This window comes from Phodopus roborovskii, unplaced genomic scaffold (assembly GCF_943737965.1).
Source record: "Phodopus roborovskii unplaced genomic scaffold, PHOROB, whole genome shotgun sequence".
Classification (NCBI taxonomy): domain Eukaryota; kingdom Metazoa; phylum Chordata; class Mammalia; order Rodentia; family Cricetidae; genus Phodopus; species Phodopus roborovskii.
This window is the reverse complement of record NW_026126515.1, coordinates 3,660,474-3,683,424: the sequence shown is the minus strand read 5'-3', so window position 1 is coordinate 3,683,424 and position 22,951 is coordinate 3,660,474. Positions and strand designations below refer to the sequence as shown.

The following is a 22,951-nucleotide window of genomic DNA, read 5'->3' as shown; positions in this document are numbered from 1 at the left end:
GTAAGTTCATCATTCAGACAAATAATCGAAAGTGAGGGGATCAGGGACATAGTTTTTAACAGCAGAGTGTTTGCAAGTATGAATCTGGGTTCAATCTGCAGCACAACAGAAGAAAACCAATCTAAAATAAAACAGAAAAAAGTGTGTTTTGCCCTACAAAACATCTATGAATCTCTAGAATTCACTTTTCAAGTGAATAAAGTAACATTATGAATCACTAAACTGAACTAAGTACTCTAATAAGTATATATTAGTAGACAGTTCTTTTCTTTGACCTAGACACTACATTTTTAAATGTTTCTATGTATTTATGTGTGTGTTTTGTCTATATGCATGTCTGTCTACAACATGCAATGCTTGCAGAAACCAGCTGTTACATTGCCTGGAACTGGAGTTATACGCAGTTGCAAGCTGCCATGAGGGTGGTGAGAATTGAACTCAGGTCCTCTGCAGAGGAACAAGTGCTCTTAACTGCTGAGCTACCTCTCCAGCCCCCAAACACACGTTTTATATTGTCCTTGAGAAATGAAGTACAAGGCACAGGTTATTGTTTTTGTCAAAAGGAATAATAATAAAATTTAACTTATGTCAAACAGTTTAAACAGTAGCCTGCAATTACCCATAGATACTAAGTCCCACAGTCCTCACGGACACCTAAACTACAGACGCGACTTCCATCCTATGGCTACACCAGTTACCATGGTGACTATTAGGTAACTGACAGGTAGGAGCGATGTGCACAGCAGACATTTGAACAAGGGTCTGTGTTGTGTCTGTGTGGAACAGTGCAATACTTCATGCTCCTACTCAGTGTGGTGTACAATTTAAAACTTATACATTATCTACTTGTGGAATTTTCCAGCTCATATTTTGGGCCTGGAGTTGACCACCAGTAAATGAAACCAGGGAAAATGAAATGAGGTTAAAGACTCATTTTGTATTCAACTTTCAGATCTTTGTCTCCCCTGAGAAGGGCAGGCATTTCTAGGATCAATGAAATGATTTAATTTCACTCAACATGAAACCTTTTAACATACTCTTCTACACTGAGATCAATTGTGAGGACAGGAGCTTTCTTATGCAGGCTAACTATCTCCTATCCAAAATGTTCAGGACCATGACTATGAAAGACTGTGATGTTTGCAGATTTGGGAATATTTCCATATATAGCATGACATACTTTGGGAAGATGAGCCACACATAAATAATAATAATAAAAACAACAACAATAATAATAATGTTGATTTTTTTTTTTCTGTGTGTCTAACAGTCAGATGGTAAGGAAAATAGCATTATCAGTGAGCCCATGATTTATCACATCAGACTAATGTGAGACATGTCAATGTTCACATAGTTTTAGACTCTGGTCTAGACTACTCTGGAATTTTAGGATGGAGGCTGCTTAACTAGTATGTTAACATCTGGACTGGAAACAATGAACAATATTTAATAGCACTGTATTCCTTCAGTTACTAAAGACTTTCCAATGTATTCGATATATGACACAATCATCTGCCATAAGTATTGCCATGGTTTAAAAAGCTATACTTACAACGGAATTGCTAAGCTTTTCCGGCAGTGGGTCTTTCACTTCAGACAGAGGGTCCTCTGGGTTTTTCTCTTCAGTTTTTGGAAAAATCTTGGATTGCATCAAAGAGCTTTATTTGAACAAAATAAGAGAAAGTATTTACTAGAAAATATTTATGGAACTCGAGAGCTAGTAATTTAAACATGCAAGGTTATTTGCAGTATAAAACCAAATAATCTAACTACATTTAATCACTGAGACATGTAAATTCTAAAAAAGTTTATTTTGACATAAATAAGCATACAGTGAAAACACTGCCATTAAAACTTGAAAAGAAAAACAAAACAAAAACAACCACTACCATGGCACTCAACAAGTGAGAGCACATTCTGCTCTTGTAGACAACCACAACTCAATTCCCAGCACTCACATCGGGCAGCTCTCAACTAGGCACTGGGAAAGGAGCTGTAGGGACTACAGAGATGCCACATACTGAAATGTTCAACAGTAATGACGGATCTCACTTACAAGAGTACAGATGGATCACTGCTTTGTCGGCTGAGATGATATGACACAGCCACTAACAAACCACAAAATATGGAGAAAAGCACTGGAATGTGCTGGCCATCCCATGAATCCTGAGGGAAAAAAAAATCAGAGAAAAAGATGCTTGCAACTTAGCATATAATACTCTTATATCAATATTTTAGAGACAGTAAATTCAAAGTTTAAGATGTTTTAGCAATATTAGTAACTGTACTTTATTCCAAATGAATTTGGATTTCTTTTTCATTTGATAAAGGGTCTCAGTGTAGCTCAGGTTGGTCTTAAATTTGCTATGTAGCTGTAAATAGCTTTGAACTCCTAATCCTGCCTGTCTCTCAAGAACACTACACCACATTAGTTATTGTTTTCTGGAGACCTGGGATCTGGATGCTAAATTTCTTTTGTCTTCTTCTCCCTTTTAATACCTCTTGGTATTAAAGTTTTATTCATATTATTTACATTTGTTGCTATCATTTCTCACATGTTAAGTAGTGTTCATTTTATAGTTGGTATTGAGTTTATTTTCCTCTTTACACTTAAATATAAATCAACTCTAGTTTTTAAAAAACAAAACTAGAGTACAATCCATCTTATATCCACATGTTTCATAGCTATATTCTACATTTCCTTAATTCTTTCCAAACTTTAACTGTTTCTAGCCCTCTTTTCTTTTTTCATACAGTCCCCCAAATATACTGATGGGACCTAGCTTCAGTGAAGCATACACTCTTTGACACTGGGGCCCAGAAGCTCAGCATAGTTTTTAGCCTGCATCACTCGAGACTCTGAATGTTGGTTGACTTGGAAACTGTAGCTGACCTACGAGTTCCTCACAGACAAGAAATGGCTTTTAGCACCATTCTTATACAGTAGGCACTTTGTAAAAAAAAAAAAAAAAAAAAAAAAAAAAATACAGACAAAATGAAGCAGAAAGGGAGTCACTTCTCACAGCAATTTGAACTGTACTATTTTCTCATCATCTTGCTTTAATTAAAAACAAACATCCTGAGATATGTGAGGGGTTATAAACTACTGTTAAAATTTCCAAAAGGGGCTCATGGGCTCAATGACATCTCCATAAATCAAGCCAACAGTGTGCCTTGGTGCTGTGTCTCTGGCGTGTACCTTCAACTGTAGCCCTTGGACTCAGTTTTGTTGTTTTGCTTTGCTTTGCATCTGGCCTTGAGCAAACATCAGGCCTAGACAAACACTCTCCCACTAAGCTATACCCCAACAAAAACATGTTCTTATAAATGTAAACAAATCTTGACGAGAGGTAGTAGCTACATATATTCTTAACCAGAATAGACATTTAACTGCATATTCTGCAATACTATGCTTGACTCTCTTCCAGGTGAATCTCATTTTAATAAACTTTTAAATAGTAACCTAGAATTATTGTATAGAAAAGAATTTTCCTTTAATAATGACTGATTGTCAAAGTGCTTTAAAATTCAGAGTAAGGCAGAGTAAGAGTATAGATCAACATTAGAAGGCAGGGAAATTAGTGATAAAGTATCTCAAGCAGGGCAGCATGGAATCAGCAGTCAGTTTTAAGCATTCAAGCAGAGATATGACACAGACACAGAACACATACAGTCTGCTGTTTACCTTTAAAGCTCCATAGCACAGCCCGTACAGCAAGGCGACCGCCACGATGCTGCAGAGGAAACTGTACAGCGCTGCGAGCAGGCTGGTGGTGGCTAGACAGTGACAGAGGAAGGAAATCAAGATTAAAACACCTACCGTAAACAACTCAAATGCACAAAAACCATACCAAGTAGCACAATACTTATCTACTCATGTGACTTTTAAAAACAAGCTACTTCATCTTTTTCGTAAGATTTGACAAAGTCTTCTACTTTGTTGAGACAGAGTCTCTCTTAGCTCAGGCTGGCTTGCAACTCTCAGCAATCCTCCTGCCTTACCCTCCCAAGTGCTCAAATCCTAGGTATCACCTATCATTTCCTGCTTGCTATCTTTAGTCCTTGATAAAACACATTTACCTCAGAGTCTCAGAAGAAACATTTATACCTCTAATAGGCTGTGGGGCTGGAGAGTTGGTTCAGTTTTAAGAGCAGGTGAGGCTCATTTAAAATTTGGTTCCTCACAGCCACATCGGACAGCTCAAAACCACCTCTAACTCCAGCTCCAGGGGTCTGGAGCCTCTGGCCTCCACAGACACCCCTCCCCCATTAAAAATATGAAAAACCCTTTTTTTGAAAAGTGCATCTTACATTAATAAGATGTATTAAAAACAAAGCTTGCAAAGGTCTGAAATAAACAGGAGGCTTGCTTTACTCCAGGCAGTAAGTCTGTATTCCAGTTTGCTAATCAATTCACACAAAAATATATGTATTATCTGACTACTAAAAATGTCAACAAGCAGCTGACCCAATAGGATTACTTGGAATAAGAAGCAGGCATAGTTAACAGAGTTACCTGTTATTAAAAATATAAATGAGAGTTCCTAAATGTAATTTTACATAGTGATCTAAGGAAAATCCATAGGGAATATTTGTTATTATAAACCTAACACTCTGCACTTTGTAACTTACAATGACAAAGTCCAATACTCTAAGTCACCTACACAGAGACCTCTCCATGTACTTCAGCACAAAATCAACAGCGGGTCCCTACTCATTAAGCTGAACTGAGCAAAGAAACCAGCTGTTTTAAGTTACACACATTCAAACATAAGAAAGCATGCTAGTATAATCTACAACAACACAGAAAAGTTTTATTTTCTATTTACAATTTAAGTCGATCAGCTGGAGAGATGGCTCTGAGAGTAAGAGTGTTCGTTGTGCAAGCATGAGGACCTGAGTTCAAATCTCCAACACCCATATAAAAAGCTGGGCATTCTACCACTGTGTGTGGAGTATGAACAGATGGAATCCACATCCTGAGAGCCCCTTGGCCAGTCAGCTTAGCTCAAAGTGCAAACTTCTGGCTGGGTTAGAGACCGGGAGAGGGAGGCACTGGCGTCCTCCTGCAGCCTCAGTGTGCAGGCATGCACACAGGTGCACCCACCTACACTCACATGCACACATCACACACTCGACCCGATGCACATCAAATTGACAATTAAGCCACACCATCCACATTTTATCAACAGATGATTTCAGTGCATGTTTGTAGAAGGCAAATGAGGATCACAAATGTGAAGTGTGAAGAACTATAAATATAAGGTTAATGATGTTCCTTTTTAATATTTCCTGTGTGCATACTCTTTTTCCCACAAAATGTTAGATGATGAAGGACATGCTCTCTCAACTACAGTAGCATTGCTGTCAAGTTCAATCTTTCAGATGAATAGTGGATTTTTTCAGAAGATAAAATACATGCATGGCAAGGACATTGTTTTTCTAATTTATTAATTAATATATACATATTCTACTCTAAAAACAGAGATAATTCTTAAAAGTTGATCTAATAAAATGCTTCTAGATTCTGGCCATGGCTCTGAACACAAGTACATGGACATGCCAAATGCACACCCCAGTACAAAAATCCAAGTACAATCACACCTCAACCTGCTCAGCACAGATGATGTTATAAACATCTGATGATGAGTACAGATCCCAGGTAAAATCTCCATGGTAGCCCCTCCTTTCCAGCAGCTTTACTTTCCATAGGCTCCATTACCTGTGGGCATCTATGATCCAAACACAGTCCATAGAAAACCCCAGGTAAAAGAAGAGAGAGGCCACATCCCATAACTTTTACTTGGTTGTAGTATGTGAGGGTGCAAGGGCACACACCTGCATGTACAAATGCATACTGAGGCCAGAAGAGGGTGCAGGTGTCATCCTTGTTATATGTTGAGTGTGCAGGTGCACACACCTATGTGTACAAATGCATACTGAGGCCAGAAGAGGGTGCAGGTGTCATCCTTTTGTTATATGTTGAGTGTGCAGGTGCACACACCTGCATGTACAAATGCATGCTGATCAGAGAAGAAAGCAGGTATCATCCTTTGCATCACTGCCTAAAGACTGAACAAAAAGCTCACACTTTCATCCAGGCTGCCTGGATAAACTGCATAATTGTCGTACTTCATTATTAGATATTGCTGCTTATTTCCTGTGCCTAATGTATATACTAATCTCTATCATAGGTATGCAAGCAAGCACAATACAGGAAAAATAGTCCATGTAGGTTCCTACTATTTGTAGTACCTACAGGTATAGCCACAGTACAGCTTGGAACTTATCATCTATGGATAGGGATGGGTACTATTCTACAACTTTTGTTCTTCAATAATGAAATAGGAACCTTTTATTTGCTTATCTCAATTCTAAAGTGAAAAATGGAGAAATATTTTAATGTTCAGTTTATTATTTCATAACCCATATTATAGCAACTGTAATTTACTCACCATTCCCACCAAAGATGTGGATGTCCAATTGTTCACAAAGGTACATTACAAACGTGTTCACCTGAGGCAGGAGACCAATGAAAAATACTATTGGGAAACAGAGTGTAAACACTATGGAAGGAAAGAAAAGTTTATTAAAAAACACTGCATCCATTTTCTTGTTCAGTTAAAGCCCATACTCAATGAAATCAAATTTAACATTTAGCATTTCCTACTGTATGACTTTTAAAATGTATTATCTAAAATTACTGTCATACAGGGCTGATTGGATATTACATTCTTCCACCTATGAAAAAATCATCATAAGGGGCTGGGATATAGCACTTGCCTGGTAAGCATGAGGCCCTACATTTAAGTTCCAGCACAGAGAAAAAATAATTTCAACCATTTTCTTTTAAAACATAACATGAACTTAAAATGTATAATAATAATAATAACAATAACAACTTTACCTTATATCCTCATCAAGAACAGAATTACTATATTTATTCACCATTAATTTTTTCATTCTTAGTAGCTCTACAGCTGTTTCTCAGTAAACTGTTGGTGAACAAACTAATGTTAATATCAGAGATACCTTCAAGATGACTCACCTATAACCAAATCCCTGGCCGATAGAAGCACCAGTGGGTTGGTGAAAGTTATTCCATATAATTTGAACTTGCTTGTAGTTAGATTTCTACTGCCATAATCCAAGAGCCAAATAAGACCACAACATAAACAGAAGTAAACTGGCCTACTGTAGGCAATGATACGATTATGACCCTGTAAACAATAAATTTTTTTGCTGTCAGTTTAGTTCATTTTGCAAGGCAAAACTAACTCCTGAGGTCACTATTAGCTTATGTTCTAATGGTTTGAACCATTTCTATATGAAGAGCAGGTTTCTGATGGCTGCAGAAAAATGTCAAGGACAAATATAGGAAGGGGGAGGAATAGAATGAACCCTGTGATACCATCAGAAATCAGAGTTATCAGTATGAACCCATTGTTTTTAATAGGCATGTAACTAGATCCAGAAGTACACACACACACACACACACACACACACACACACACACACACACACACACACACACACACACACACAAAGACGGAGAAAGGGCTCAGGTACCGCTCAGTGGTGGTGCAATGACTGTCTCACATGCACAAAGTCCTGAGTTCGTTATCAACACCACAAACGACCAGTTAAGACAAAAGAAAAAAAAAATATTCCTTTTAGTAAGAAATAAACTAACAGACAATAAAGGAATTGTAAGATCAATATCTGGCTACTCAGACAATATCGGAATCAAACAAGAAACCAGAAGATATAAAACACATTAGTAGAAGTCTGTGAAACACTAAGATATGCATACAGACTCAAAAGTACTTCCCATAAGAGATTTAGAAGTACAAGAGTGAAAATGATGAATTGTAGTAGAGTAGAAGTTCTGAACAGAGAGGCTGTTTTCTTCCTAGAGGACATTTGGCAATTGCAGACCTATTCTTACAGGCAACAGTCTACTTGGGAGAAGTCAGAGAGGTTCCTACAATGTACACGGATGGCATCTCTGGCCTCTATGAAAACCTTGTCCAGCTCAAACATTAACACTGCAGATGTGAGGAAATCTCAAGCAACATCCTCATCAAAGTTCATACCACCATCAGAGGGGTAAATCAGTACCAAAGCATCCTTGCATGATGGATGCACTGAGGACATACATTCCCATCCCCAAATGCTCTAACCTCTAAGGAAAGGGGAAGAGAGAACAGAGCGAGAAAGGAAGGGGCTGAGCCACACACAAGGATTTAACCCAGGAGTCTGGGGGACAGGCATCAGCTTTTCTATTATTCCCCTTGACACTGTTCTGCAAGTCAGAATTCAGCTGCACAGTAATGGTCCACATATCAATACACTTCAAAAGTGTTCTTACAGATGACAAACATCATCAATCAAAAGGAAACCATTTCCCCGCTTGATTTACTTTCTGTTCTGGTTGCATTAACTACTTCAATATAAGGACAAAATAATTATATTAAACACTATTCTTGGAGCTTATTTTTTAAACTAGTTCACTCATTCACTCATTCATTTTTAAAAAAAAACAATACAAATTTTCACTCTTTGGCCCATACTGGCCTAGAACTTATGTAACTCTGGTTGCTGTGAGCTCCCTATAACCTTCCTTCTTTAATCTGCTAAGTTCTACAATAAAAGGTATGCGCTCCCAATCCCAGTTTTGCACTACTGTACAGAGGTCACTCTTGGGTCCCTCTAGTAAACAAATGACTTGTTAGAGCCAGAACCAGATCAGCAGACACAGGGTACTCAACACAAGTCTTAAATAGCAGTTGAATGCAGTACACCATTTTATTCTTGCTCTTAATTGTTCACCTACAATTAAGTTTTCCTACTTCAAAATTCTATTTTCAATACACATTCACTATTTATTTTCAAATTATAGTAAATGCAAACAATCAAGCTTATATGGATTACGTCTGCCTAAGTGACATTCTCTTAGGGCAAGCTGTCAGAAAAATGAGTTATTATGCTCATGTCAACCAGGATCCAGAGCCCTTCCATGCTCATAAACCAACTACACAGCGTGTAGCTGACGAAACAACAGGCACAAATGTAACTCAACCAGGTACACACAGGGGAAACTACAAGCTGTGGTTAGGGGCAAGGAGCTGTAACTTACAGTCCTTCCAGGAGACTTACATGTCTGGGAGAAGAAGAATCTGGTTGGACACTCTAAAAATGAAGCAGAAAGATACATTATTTCACGCAAGTCTTAGGAATTTCACGAACAACTGAACACAAAACAAAACAAACAATCAAAAACCCGAGAGTTTATTTCCATGTTTTATTAAGTCACATAATGCCGGGCTTCATTATGAGATTTTCAATGCACATATGCACATGCTTAGTAACATCTGTCCTTACTTCCATCCACTCTCCATCTCACCCGTACCCCTCCCCTCCACGGTACAGCCCTTTCGACTTTCATAGCTAATCAATACCCAGTTCTCTGTGTGTGTGTCTTTGGTACCTAACTATGTATGTATCCAACTCTATAAATGTGTGTGTATCTAACTATACATATGTGTATATACAGATATTTAAATCTTTGTTCTGCATTTGAAAGAAAATATCTGTAATATCTGTTTTTTCTGGATTTGGTCTACTTCACTTAACATGATGCTCTCCAGTTATATCATTTTATTTTATTTTATTTTATTTTGAGATAGGTCTCTCTATATACCTCTGGCTGTCCCAGAACTCACTATGTAGATCAAGCTGGCCTCAAACTCAAAGAGATCTGCCTGCCTTCACTATCAATTCATTCCTTAAAGATGGGTAATAATCGTGTGTGCGCGTGTTATCTCATTTGTTTAAACTACTTCCTTTTTTTTTTTGATATTATACATTTCACCCTTCCCTTTCCTCTCTCCAACTCCTCCTATATACCCTCTTACATATTCATGGCCTTTTAAGAGCTTTTATTGCATACACATATGTATATACACACATACTTCTAAGTATAACCTGCTCAGTCTGTATGTTACTTGTGTGTATGTTTTCAGGACTGACTATTTGGTACTGAATAATCAATTAAGGGGCTCTTCCCTGGGGAACAATATTTCTCCCACTTCCAGCATTCCTACAGTTCTTTTTGTCACAAGCAACTTTTAAGATACTCTTAAGTGCTTTACGGAAATGTCTTGCAACCAAGAAATCATGAAAATTAATTCCAAACACGAAGCACCAGAGCCGGGAACTGACAGTAAACACAGCACACACCGTACCTCATTTTTACCTATTTTGGCCAATTAACTTGCAACTACCCAGCTAAATGGTCTGAGACAGTGTACAGTAGACAGGCCCACCTTTCAGCTTAGCTCTTTAATATGGGCAAGGATAGCTGCCATATCTTGCAGGCCACTCAGGAGACACATAGAACTTGAGTTAGCATCTAAGATCAGTTCCACTCACAGATTCTGATTTACTAAATAGTGATAATTGAATTTATTATCTGCATTTGCACAGCAAAATCATCAAGGGCAATCCTCCTGTAGCCTGTGAAAATGTCCTCATGTAATTCCTTCTCAACCAGAACTTGCCCCCATCCTCATTCATTTCCAGTGGCAAACTACACACCTTTCTCAGGGCAGTCCATCACCAGCCGCAATTCCACACCACACCAAGCATGCAGAGTCTGACTTCTGGCCCTTCTCTGGATATGAGCCTGGATAATCTTTCAACCTTCTGAAACTCTGATTCCTGCCTTCCCTTTCCTGTTTATGACAGCACTCCTACTCTAATCAGCTAGTTAAACAACAATACTCTGTTGCCTCTCTCCTTTCCTAACCACACTGACCTGAATATAGTGGGCAAAACTAACAAACAAGATATACTAGAGTCAGAGAATGAGTTTTTATGGCTTAAGACAACAAAGGAATAGATAAGGTGGCTGAGGAAAATACAAGAATAAGAAATAGCAATTTTAACATATATACCAAATTTAATCAAAGAGAGTTAGCTACTTGTTATTGAGGGAGGAAGAAAAGAACTTAAAAAGCCTAACACTGTAAAAACAAAGAAAACAATAGACCAGTAGTGATAAAATGCTCTTTCCAAATCTTGCCTGTCAGTTAGACATACAGGACTAAAGCTTACCAAAGAGGCAACACTTTCACATCTGAATCTGGACATGATGTGTATCATGGAGTGATGACTAAAGCAATAAAAGTTGCTTTGCTGGCAATTATATAAACCAAGAGGAGGGCACACAAGGCCCAAGAATTCTCACCCAGTCAGCAACACACAAAAAATAAAGAAGCAACAATAAGTAAGTCATCTGAGGATCAAGAGCCACCCAGCTGTGCAAGGTCACAGGGCAGCGGAGAGGAGGACATGGAAATGGAGCCAGTATTAACAGATGTTAAATGTCAGAGAATGCTCTGGCATTACAGAAAGAACAATAACCTAGATAGTTTACTTAGATGTTAGCTCTAAATGGACAGAAATATCAAGAGCACTGAAGCAGCTGTACCAGCAGCCTTGGGAGGGTTCTGTACACCAGCACATCTAAGGGTAACAACCTATGCAGAATAAGACGTGCTGATTAAAAAGGAGGCACTCTGGTAACAGCCTGCACTGGTTTTAGGCAGAAGGCAAAATTTTGGCCAGACATCAGCTGATGTGCTGAAGTCTCCCATTTTCTTAAATGATTTACAAGACAACACAGTGGCTTCTGAGTCACTACTCAGTCAGTAATAAAGGGACGTCAATATTTTCTTTTTGATGTCCCATAAAAATAAAAAATATTTCTAGTTTTTGACACTGGTACCTACCAATGACAATTTTAATAAGTCTCACCTATAGAACAGAAGGCTCAAAGGTGAGAAAAGAAAGGTTAGTGCTGGTAAGTTAAACAGAAATAAATCTCAAAGATGCAAATTCTTATTTTAACAAATCTTTTCTTTTAATACAAAGAATTTGTTTTTAGTAAATTAAATTTATACACAATTACTTTTTTAAGTTTACACCCTGCTTTGGTCCCTACATAATCCAATGTAAACCCCCATAGAAAATAAACCTAAAAGTTATATTTGTGGTAAGCTGGTGAATGGCTTTAGACAAAGCATGGAAGGCAGAGACACTGGTACCTTGAGCAGTGAGTACTGGCAGCTAGCTATCACCAGGCAGAACTGGAACACCCAGATGTCTCTGAAGAAGCCTTGGATGAGAAGAATGGATCCCAAAAAAGCCACAAGAATAGCCAGGACGACAGCTAATATATTCTCCAGGATCTCACGGTTTCTGTAGATGGGAAAATTAACACAGAGGTCTACCATGAGTCTGAGATTATCATCAGACTGAAAATAGGGAAGACATCATGATGAAGCCTGCTTTGAAGAACATTGCATGTCACACAGAAGAACAAACTACTGTCTGTGGACAGCTGTCCTGTGACACCGCAGCAGCACAGTGTCCTCTGACATGGCTCTCCGGTGAAGACACAATAACATCTTCTCTGTGAAATAAGCTGTAAAATAACTAACTAATCTAAACAGCAAATAAAGCTGACATAAAGTTTAAAATGCAAAAATTTCAAAAAAGTTTCTAGGAATTGGGAAACAGGTTATTTCATAAGATAAAGCTTACAACCAAATCTGACAGCAAGTGGTTTTGTTTCTCCATCTCTTATCTTCATCTGAAATAATCCACTAACTCACTTACTAGAACTACTTTAACACAGTTTCTTACACGTGTTAAGAATGAAGTATAACTAAGACCACCAATGCCACCTCTATCAAAGCTGCTGAGGCAATTCTATGCCCGGCAAACTCACATTGTAAAAGAGGCAACATGATGCCCAAGATACCACATACAGAAACAAAGAAGATTTTCATCTGTACCAAAGGCTAAAGATCTACCCAATTCATTTCTTGGGAAGTTTTATTCATAAACATCTTACATTTATAGAATATTAAGTGACATATGCAAAGCATGTCTACTATATGTACCAAACATGACAAAACTGTGTAAGTCTTCTTACTAAAAAAGATAAAGACTGAAAAACACATTACACCAAATTATTATTCATAATGGCTTCGTGGATTGATTATGGTATGTGTCTCTATTTTCAAAACTTTCCACATACTTAACTCTTCTGTGGGTAAAGAATTTATAATCACAAATTTTTTAAAAGCTCACTTTTATTAACTCAATACTACATTTGCAGCCACTAGCCATCCCCCATTCAAGAGACAACAGTGTCTTAGTGTCAAGTCCATTCCACTGGTTTCTGCTTGATGACCTTTTGAGGTGGTAGGGGTGTTGGTAAGAAAACCTGGGCCTTTTTGTGTGTTAAGCACGTGCTGTGTCACCAAGATACATGGTCAGCCCCTATAAAGTTTGAAGCTCTGTTTTAGGGACAGAAACATTTAGGACTGTTATGTTTTACAGGTAAAACTGAGCCTTTATCATTGGCAATATCCTCTTGTAGTTTGAATGTAACTGGCCCCCATACTGGAGTGGGTATGGCCTTGTGGGAGAAAGTGTGTCACCATGGGGGCAGGCTTTGAGGTTTCCTATGCACAAGATACTGCCCAGTGCCTGAGTCTACTTCTTGTTGCTTTTGGATTAAGATGTAGAAGTAGCCAGCACTATGTCTGCCTGCACACTGCCATGTTCCCTGCCATGATGATAAGGTCTGAACCTCTGAACTGTCAGTAAGCCACCTCAATCAAATGTTTCTTAAGAGTTACCATGGTCATACAGTTTCTTCACAGCAACAGAAATCCTCTGCTCTTAAATCCACTATTAAGAGTGGCCAGTGCTCTCAACCTCTGAGCCATCTCTTCAGCCCCTGGCTCCATGGGCTTTTAAGGGGTATTTTTAAAGATATTTAAATTACTGTATGTTGACAGTTCTTTTCCTTTCAATAGTGCTTGAGCTGTTCCCACTGTCTTCTTACACGTGTAACTTTCAGGCAAACAGATGCGTTCTTCTGTATGGAGTATTCTTTTGATATTTTTCTTGTGGTTTTAAAGACTTTAATCACTGGAATTGAGTGAGTATGTCCTTTGGGTAGGTTTTTCATGCTGCTTTTGCTTAGGGTGCATTGGGCTTCTTGATAGTTTTCATATAATATGCAGTGTCTACCATTATTTCTTCAAGCCTTGTCTCTTCTTGAAGCTGTCCCACAACACATTCATCTTGGTTTCATGCTCCTGTCATGGCTTCACTCTAGATGGTTGTCCATCTAGATGGCTCTCCTCATGTGCCTATGACTTTAGTGATCTTTTTTTTTTCAACCAAGTTTTTAACTACCAGCAATCCTACCTAGTACATTTTTTAAAAGCAACATTGTAGTATTCAACTCAGTAATTATTTTCTCTTTCATGTTTCTACTTAATTTTTCAAATAAACAGAACATGGTTGTAATTATTTTGAAAATCTGTATCTGCTAACAGTTAACATCCCTACCAGTTATAGGTGGGTCTTGATTTATTCTTTTTCCCATGAGTCATGCATAGCTCTCACTCTGCATAGCTGGTGACCTCTGAGTAGATGATACCAGGTATCAGTCACTATTTGTTGTGGAGGTACGTATTTGTGGATTTCTACAAGTCTTGGATATCTGCTAGGCTACTTTGATCCCTTTAGGTCTTGTTTTTATGACTTTTTTGGTAGGTCTGAAGTACAGCACAGGAGGTTAGTGTGGCCATATATTTAAATCAAGGTCTTCTTAAGCAGATAGCTCTTCAGATGCATGAGCTAACCATGGACTACTGAGCTTAAGGAAGCCTGCTACGTGCCTCCCATGTCCCCACCGTTCCCTCAACAGCTCGTTCCTGTGGTATTTTATAATATGGACTTCAAGACCCTCAGTGTCGTCTCTAACTCAAGACATGTACTGAACTCTATGTTCTCCCTTCCTGTGTCACAAAGCTAGGAACACTTAACGCACAGCGTGGTGGTGACTAGGGTACACACCACCGACCTCGCGCTTTTCAGGCTCACTGCCATCTACTGGCTCATCTCCAAGGGCTTTGTCTGTCTCTGTTTCACAGGGAAGGTAAATCCAGTACTGTTCCTACTGGCTGACTAGAACCAGCTACTGGTCACCAAGTCTGTAATAAATGAATGTGTTTGCCACTAGAACAGGGTGCTACACAACAGGGCAGGAGGGTTCCTCTTCCAACTTTATTATATATAACCTTAAGATCATAAAATATTTCATGTGCTCTTTTAACAATCAACGGTATGGCTCACACTAGTAATAAAACATATCCTTAAGTAAACATCTTAGAGTTACAGGGGAAAAAAAAAAACTTGTAATGGCTTAAGAGAGTTAGTATTTAAAAGCTCTGTTACTTTAAGTTTGATCTCAAGAGGATGAAAATAGAAAGCATTTTCCAACATGATATCCAGGTAATTATGAAGATAGTATTTTTAAACTGAAATTTTCCTATTTTTAATACCATGCTATGGTCTTACCTATCAAACAGCGCCAAGAGTGTGAGTCTGTCAAAGTTAATGCCAATCCACAGCTGGGGTAGGATCCAAAAGCGGTAATAGTGTTTAACTTTTTGGGCAGCTTCTTCTGTGGGACCATAAGTGGCTGCCAAGTCAGGGCTTAGATCAATGTCCTGTTGCTCCAACAGATCTGTGTCAATGGTCAATAGTCTGTTCAAGCGAATCTGTGGGCGAGAAAGCTAGAAACGTGCCAGCACTGAAAGGGTTAAATATTCTTGATCTAATCAGGACTCAGTTTGTAAATTACTTAAAGCCTCTAATTGTTTATTCTAGTTCACTCATTATAAAAACTCCATAACACTTGGAATCTACCAAAGGTGACAACAGGAAGTAAATAAAACACAGCAAATGTGATCACCAGACCTTTAGGACAGGTGTCTGAAAGGTCTGGCGAGGACACTGAAAAGCATTGCTGCAGGTCGCTGGGGGCCTCCCTCCCCTGACATATTTAAACCCTATTCTCGAGAAGCTATGAACTGCACTTCATTTCTCCCTCCAGCCCCATTACTGATTTACTGACTTTAAGTCTTCTGTGTTAGCAGGCTCCTCACCTAGACCGACAGAGCAAAGCACTAACTTGATTTAATTTTAGGCCTCCTATTCACCAGTCCTACAGTTTGCCCTTCCTCTGAAAACACTGCATGTTTACCAAACTTGGCACAGCACAGGGCAGGACTTTGCTGTCTCTAGAGTCCTATGTGACTTAAGAGTGGAAAACAACACTATGATCATCTTTCCACTCCTGCCTCTAGCAGGCAAAGTCTTTACTATTCAAGCACAAATGGAACAGACCAGAAAAACCACTGGTTTTGATTATTAAATACTGGTTGATACATCTCCAGACACTTTCTTATCATCTAGTCTAGGGTGTCTCACTTCTGGCATGACAGATGTTTTTGGCTAGAAATCTTCACTATGGGTGGCTGTGCCAACACTACACAATGTCTCTTAGCATCCCCGGCCCCTTTCTATAGTTTACAATGACATTCCTCCAGGTGTGTCAGTCAAATGTGTTCAGATATAGCTAAATACCCACTGGCTGCAAACCACTGCTCTGTGCCACCTCATAGCACCAGCCTTAAAGCCCTTCTCACAACTCATCTCCAAGCAGTCATTAGACAGATACCTCAGAAGATCCATCCACTTCACTAATAAGGTTTTCATCCCTTTTATTTTCTATGCATATTAACAGCAAAAGCTCTGTTTTAAAATCCCCATTTTTCCCATACAATAACTTTCATATAATGTTACTCGGTTTTCCACCATCACATATGCTAGTCAATAAGTGAGTTAGTTAGTCAACAGATGGTTAAAAAACAGTACCAAATCATATTATTCAAAGTGAAATTGCTGGACACAGTAGATGGCTCTGCAGGTTAAGGCACTTGCTGCCAAGCCGGAAGAATCAAGTTTAATCTCCAGGACCCAGTCCCTTAAGTTGTGCTCTGACCTCCATGTGTGCGTATGTTCTCATGCACACACAAAATACACAAATGTAAAGAAAAAAATATGGTACAACCAGATTATACAATGATACGTGGGCCTTTTCAGACCTGCAAAATATAAACCAGGGCAACTTCTGGCTCACACATACAGACGGCTAACTAAAGTCTGTGAGGGTGTAAGAGCCATGGCGACAAGACAAAGGGGATTTTGCCATAGTTTCCAACAAAAGTGATAGTTGGGGATTTCATTAATTTGAGTGATTTTTTTTAATGGATAGCTGTATATAATCTTCAGATTGAATCTAAACATGTACCACATTATTAAAAATGAAAACACTTACCACATCATGTGGATAAAATCGAACTGAGGTAGAACTTGATACATGAGAATCCGTGTCACTAAAATAAAATGGAAAAGACTTTAAGGGAGTAAATGGCTTGTTGGAGTTTTTTGTTTGTTTTTTTATCAGTTAACAATCAGGTAATACTTTCACTGTCTTCACTCTTCCATGTAAATACCAAAATACACATCGTCATTTTCTTAAGTTATGACCCAGAGCACTGTGTCCGCACTCAAGTTCAGACTGCCTCTCCAGCTGACTGAAATCCTCAAACCTCACTCCTCATCAGTAACATCAAATAACAGTGCCTCTATCACAGGGGTCTTACCGTTTGTTTAAATGAGATAATCCATGGAAAGCAATTAAACTGACTGGAATAGTACAGACAAAATAAACTTAATCTATAATATAAAAGTGCCTGGCATGTGCCTGGCAGTCGAGTCTGCATGTCAAGCCTTGAGGCTACAGCACATTTCCAGCATTCGGGACACACTTCTGCCGAATTACTGGGTGGTAACCAGGCTTCCACTGGTCCCCAACCCCACACCTCCACTGTTGCAGAATTAACTAACCTTCTACTTAGTAATTTCTGTCAGGGTGGATTTACGAAATAAGAATTAGCTGCTAAACTGAGTGACTGAATTTTAAAAAGCACATGAAAAATAAATGAATCACCCAAAGCTACACAATTGACACATATGGCCTATTATTCCGTGGAAACCCTAAAGTAAGAAATAAATGGCCATTAGGAAAAAAAAAATCAATGCACTCTACACTCTATACTATAAAAGGTTATATGATTCAAGTATCTAATGTGTTTGTATTCTCCTAACATTTTTGTTACCTTGCAAATTCCTTCCTGAAAGGAAATAAATACTGAAAATTATTTAATGGAAGAAAACTAACTTTTGAGTCTGAACCTCACTGCAGCTATTTTTTTCTGATAAACTTCTTATATTGTGCTATACAGGGAGGACATCAGACATCTGGTTACAATTTGAGCTGGACAGACTATCCCATAAGATATAATGAAAATTTTTACTTAATTTTTAAGTACAGAATAACTTATATTTTAAATATAGTGCTTTCCCCCTCCACAATAAAACGCTAAAAAAAAAAAAAAAAAAAAAAAAAAAAAACCCTTAATTCTATGGGAACAAAAAAATTATGATAAGCCTCAAACTCAATATAAACATTTTCAAAGTAATTTGTATTTCACATGGTGACTTACAGTAACAATTCACTGTGTATCTGAAAATGAGTGAGAGTAGACTGTAAATGTTTTTAAAATAAGATAACCCATATAAACAGGGTAGGTGTAGCCATTCCACAATGTATACAATATTCCAAAACATCATGGTGTAGACCGGCAGTGTGTACAGTGTATCTGTCCATTTGAAAAAATATGCTTTAAAGCAAGCTTCTATACCTCAACAGTTAACTCTTTGAACATCCAAGTCACACACTCCTGATGTCTCCACACCTACCAGATATTGGATGCTCTTCTTGCTGCTGGTTCGAAATTCACAAGTGACATGTCACAGCCACCAGTCTCATACAGCGTAGATGAGAACTTACCTAGCAAATGAACAAGTTTTGAAAAGAGTAATTAGGATAGCCAGAAGTTTTCCTTTATGATATGCTAAATTTCCTAACTTCTTATAAAAATTGTAGAACCCATTTTAAAACCATAATCTTCATGCGGTTCAGAATGATGGGTGATAAAATAGCAGCATATATAATCAAGTATTAACAGGAAGAGACTTGAGTCAGCTTTCTTTTTCCCTCCCAAATGATCAAGTTGATGAGTGAGTGACTTGATATTCACCAGCTACCTGGCCTGAATGGTACTGTGCAAAGCTGCTCAAAGTTTGAGGCAGTTCAAACGTCACGAGAACAAAATGGTTATTTTTATTTTGTTTAGAAGAAATGAAAAGTCAAAAGTGGCTCAAAGGTAGTTAAATAATGTTGGTACTAATTAAAATATTTAATAAACATTATTAGTTATACAATGTTTCCAAAAGAGCATTTAGGAATGATAACTCTTCAAACCAAATAGCTCTATAGAATCTAAAAATTAAACTGACTAAAATGTACACAGATTAAAAACCTAAGAATTAAAGCCTAGTCCTAGGGAGCTGCACTCAATCCCACCCCTTTTCCCAAGAAGCCCCTGCTGCAATGCCCTACACCTCCAACCATGGCCCTGTCTACAATAGTCTGCTTTTCCATCTTTGAAAAGAATAAGGAAAAATAAATAAATAAAATGAAAAAAAAAAAAAAACCAAGAAAATAATAGCACAAAAGCTCAGTTGTCTCAAAACAAACTCCACTATATACAATAGTTTTAAATAATGGGATTTTAAAGCTGAGACACTGCTTGGAACATGGTGTCGTGTTTCAAAGACCTTGAGACCATGGAGGTGTAACTATGACAGAGAAGGTGTGTAAGTAAATCATGTAAGTAAGTGTAAACTGCTGAGAAACCAGCGAAATAAGGCAAATTCTTAAGCAGCTCCATGGTTTGGTCTAGGCTTTGAGAATTTACAGGGTTTGTTTTAGAAGCTGCAATTACTGAGATTCCACTGTCTGGTCCCCAGGCTGCCTTGAACTCCCTATCTACTCAAGGATGACCAGGAACTTCTGAATTTCTCTATCTCTAGAGTGGTGGGACTACAACGGAGCACATTTATACCCAGTTCATGAAGTGCTGGGGATGCAATCCAGGAATTCATGCACACTAGACAAGCAGTGGACCAACATCCTAGTCTTAAATATGAGCAACCTTTAAAATTTTTAATTAAATTTGGTCTTTCACAATTTCATATATACATATAAATATTATATAGTGAGTTCTGGTTTCTGTCACCCAATATCAAGACTCTTAAAGGGAGTATTTCAACTAAATGCCAGGGTGAAAGGTCAGAGTTTTCTATGTCCAAATGAAAATACTAAATTACAAGGACTTTTAAGTAACAAAAGACCTCCTAACGCACTGATATTATAATTAAAGACTTACAAAACATTTTACTCTAGTGGATAATAAATGCTTGATTGCATTCTATTGGTTACTAGATAATGTGAAGTTTACTATTGCATTGTCTGTAGAATAATATACTACGGAAAGTCATGGAAACAATTAAGTGAAATACGCCTTTCAACAGAGACAGAGTGAGATGACTCCTCAAATGCACAATGAAGGGGAAATATGGTGCGAGACAAGTTCCAATACTTTATTATATAAAAATAAAAGGAGAAAAAATACTTAGTCCACTCAGTATAGTTTTACTTTTAAAGGCAAACTACAAATATATGGACTGCCCAAGTCTGTTTTCTCTCCCCTTTCAGTGAGTCCCAAGTAATTTAAAAACCACATTAGTGGCCAAAAATGAGATGGTAAATCTGTCAACCCGCTTACTTCTCAGAATTCACTGAAAATTTTCCTCAAGTATGGTAGAGTGGGTTGCAGAAATCGCTAATGAAAAAAGGTAAATGTGACTGTGTAATGTTCAACAAGAGAGGAATGCATACAATTTGTACATATTTCAGAAATCAGTTAATTTTGTATTCCACAGTTCCAATTACTTCAGGATTTTCTGAATACTAAAGTTTACACAGAATTTTGGCAATGTATTCTGTCTGTCTCCATATGTTTAAAATAGTACTCCTATACAACCAATCAACAAAAGATATTCTTTGTACCTATCAAATGCAACAGTGAAGAACATCAACTTTAAAATGATTTAAAAATAAAATTTACTTAGGAGTATACATACAGACAGACAGACAGACACGTAAACAACAATTAAAGGAAAAGAGGCCTGAAGCCATGAAAAAGAGGGGGAAGGAAATACAAGGCACGGGTTGGAGGAGGAAATGAAAAGGGGGAAACGATGTCACTAAATTTTAATTTTAAAACATTAAAGCAATGTAATTTAGACATTTAAACAGAATCATAAAACATGTCTTAGAAATGAGACGAGCAGACAGGCATGACTTCAACCACACTGAATCTTCTGGAGAATTTGCTAAGTCTTGTCACCTGCTCCAGGCACACGGCCTACATCACAGCACACCCATGGAAACCAAGCCTAGCTGCACAGCAACACGCCCCTGCGCTCCTATATCTCTTCACAGAGCCCACAACACTCCGCTAGCACTGCATTTTATTCACAAGATGAACACACCAGGGGAAAATGGACTAAAAATATACAGCCTGCGGATCCAAGGAAACATTTACTAACACGTCAATGCACTAACTCGATAACCTAGCAAAGGCAATCTATTCCCCTGAGACAGAACTACATAATGTCAATGTTTATAACAAAATATTCAAAATTTAAAATTGAAACTCAAAATGTTCTTAGGAATCCATTTAATATCCTGCAATCAAAAAACCCTCGATCTGCACATTCTTTCTTAAGGAAGAAAGCTGAGCATCTATCTGTGCAGTATACCCTCTCCATCCCATAATTAACCATGTTTAAATGGTTCAGTCATTATTTAAGAAAAACAAATCAATTTATGACCAAGTAAAACATTAAAATTAGTACTTATAATTTGTGAAAATTATATTATCATCACAAGGCAATCTCTAAGGACAAGAGATAAGGCACCCAACAATTTCACCAATGAATATTTAACAATTAACGCTAGTGCCGACAAAACTCAACTTGTTAATCATATAAAATCTTTTCTGAATAGGAAAATTATACTTTAGTGCACAACGTCAGCCACGAACAATGGGGCCCTAATATCTGAGGACTGAAGCCAGAAATGGCAGAGTGGACATTCTAAACATCATTGGCATGACACTCCCAGACATGGGGCATTCAGCACATGGTACACAACACTCTGGGGATGTTAAGCATAGACTCTCATCTTCGCAACTCCTACAGCATCCTTAATGCTTCCACTACACAACTATGTGGATTGGGAGGAGGCAGCTACTAGAGCACATCTCTCTACTCCTCCAGGAACCAGCAACAAGAGCTGTTTTATTTTCCTGCATCCTCCTTCGGCTTCTGGTCCATCAAGCCTGAACCTGACACATGCTTTATTGTAGCCTCCCACTTAGGAAGTGTTACTCTTAGGGCAGAAAGGAGCTACAGAAGCTGACAGGAGATATGTAAATGGATTTAGAGGACTATTGGGGGACCATAGACTCTCAAAAAGTACCAATGCTTCTGGTCTGACCGGTATCATGCCCCATCTCTCCATGGCTCTACACTTTCAGAGAGAAGCTCTGACTTCTGGGATGACATCTACTTCTTTCTATAAGCGGTGACTCTAAGTCTCCAAGGTAACCTGAGTTTTCACCCAGACAGAAATGAATCACTGTGTTTCTGCTAATAGGGTTCTTTCTCCCATCACCAGAACTCTATGAGTTCTCAGGCTTTGTGTTCCAAACACCCTTTTGTCAGAACACAATCCAAGAATGGAGTTGCTCAAGGGGAATTCTGAGACAAGTCTTTTGACCTCAGTTTCTTCAAAACCTGGAATGTGCTTTTGTGCCCCTCCCAAGTGTAGCGGATAAGAGCAATTTTATATTAGTCGTTATAACTGGCTATTGTTATTTGTTTATATGCCTTTATGGAAAAACATGTTTTGCCACAGATGGCTTTGGCAGACACATGCAGCTTGCCCTTGTGACTGTACACTTTACCTATGTGATTC

General features: G+C 38.2%; 1 protein-coding gene across 5 annotated transcripts in view; it reads right to left on the bottom strand.

Annotated features, from left to right (window-relative positions):
• Pcnx1 (pecanex 1) overlaps positions 1-22,951 on the bottom strand; it is a 131,270-nt gene that overhangs the window by 35,714 nt on the left and 72,605 nt on the right. For 3 of the 5 annotated variants that reach the window (XM_051196259.1, XM_051196260.1, XM_051196262.1), the window contains 10 exons: positions 18,763-18,853; positions 17,276-17,333; positions 15,451-15,668; positions 12,111-12,264; positions 9,160-9,192; positions 7,049-7,220; positions 6,456-6,566; positions 3,686-3,777; positions 2,057-2,166; positions 1,553-1,658 (listed from right to left, as the gene is read on the bottom strand). In XM_051196259.1, coding sequence (XP_051052216.1) covers positions 1,553-1,658; positions 2,057-2,166; positions 3,686-3,777; positions 6,456-6,566; positions 7,049-7,220; positions 9,160-9,192; positions 12,111-12,264; positions 15,451-15,668; positions 17,276-17,333; positions 18,763-18,853 — 1,145 coding nt within the window. The remainder of the gene's footprint in view (positions 1-1,552; positions 1,659-2,056; positions 2,167-3,685; positions 3,778-6,455; positions 6,567-7,048; positions 7,221-9,159; positions 9,193-12,110; positions 12,265-15,450; positions 15,669-17,275; positions 17,334-18,762; positions 18,854-22,951) is intronic. The other 2 variants (XM_051196261.1, XM_051196263.1) reach the window with 1 other exon arrangement.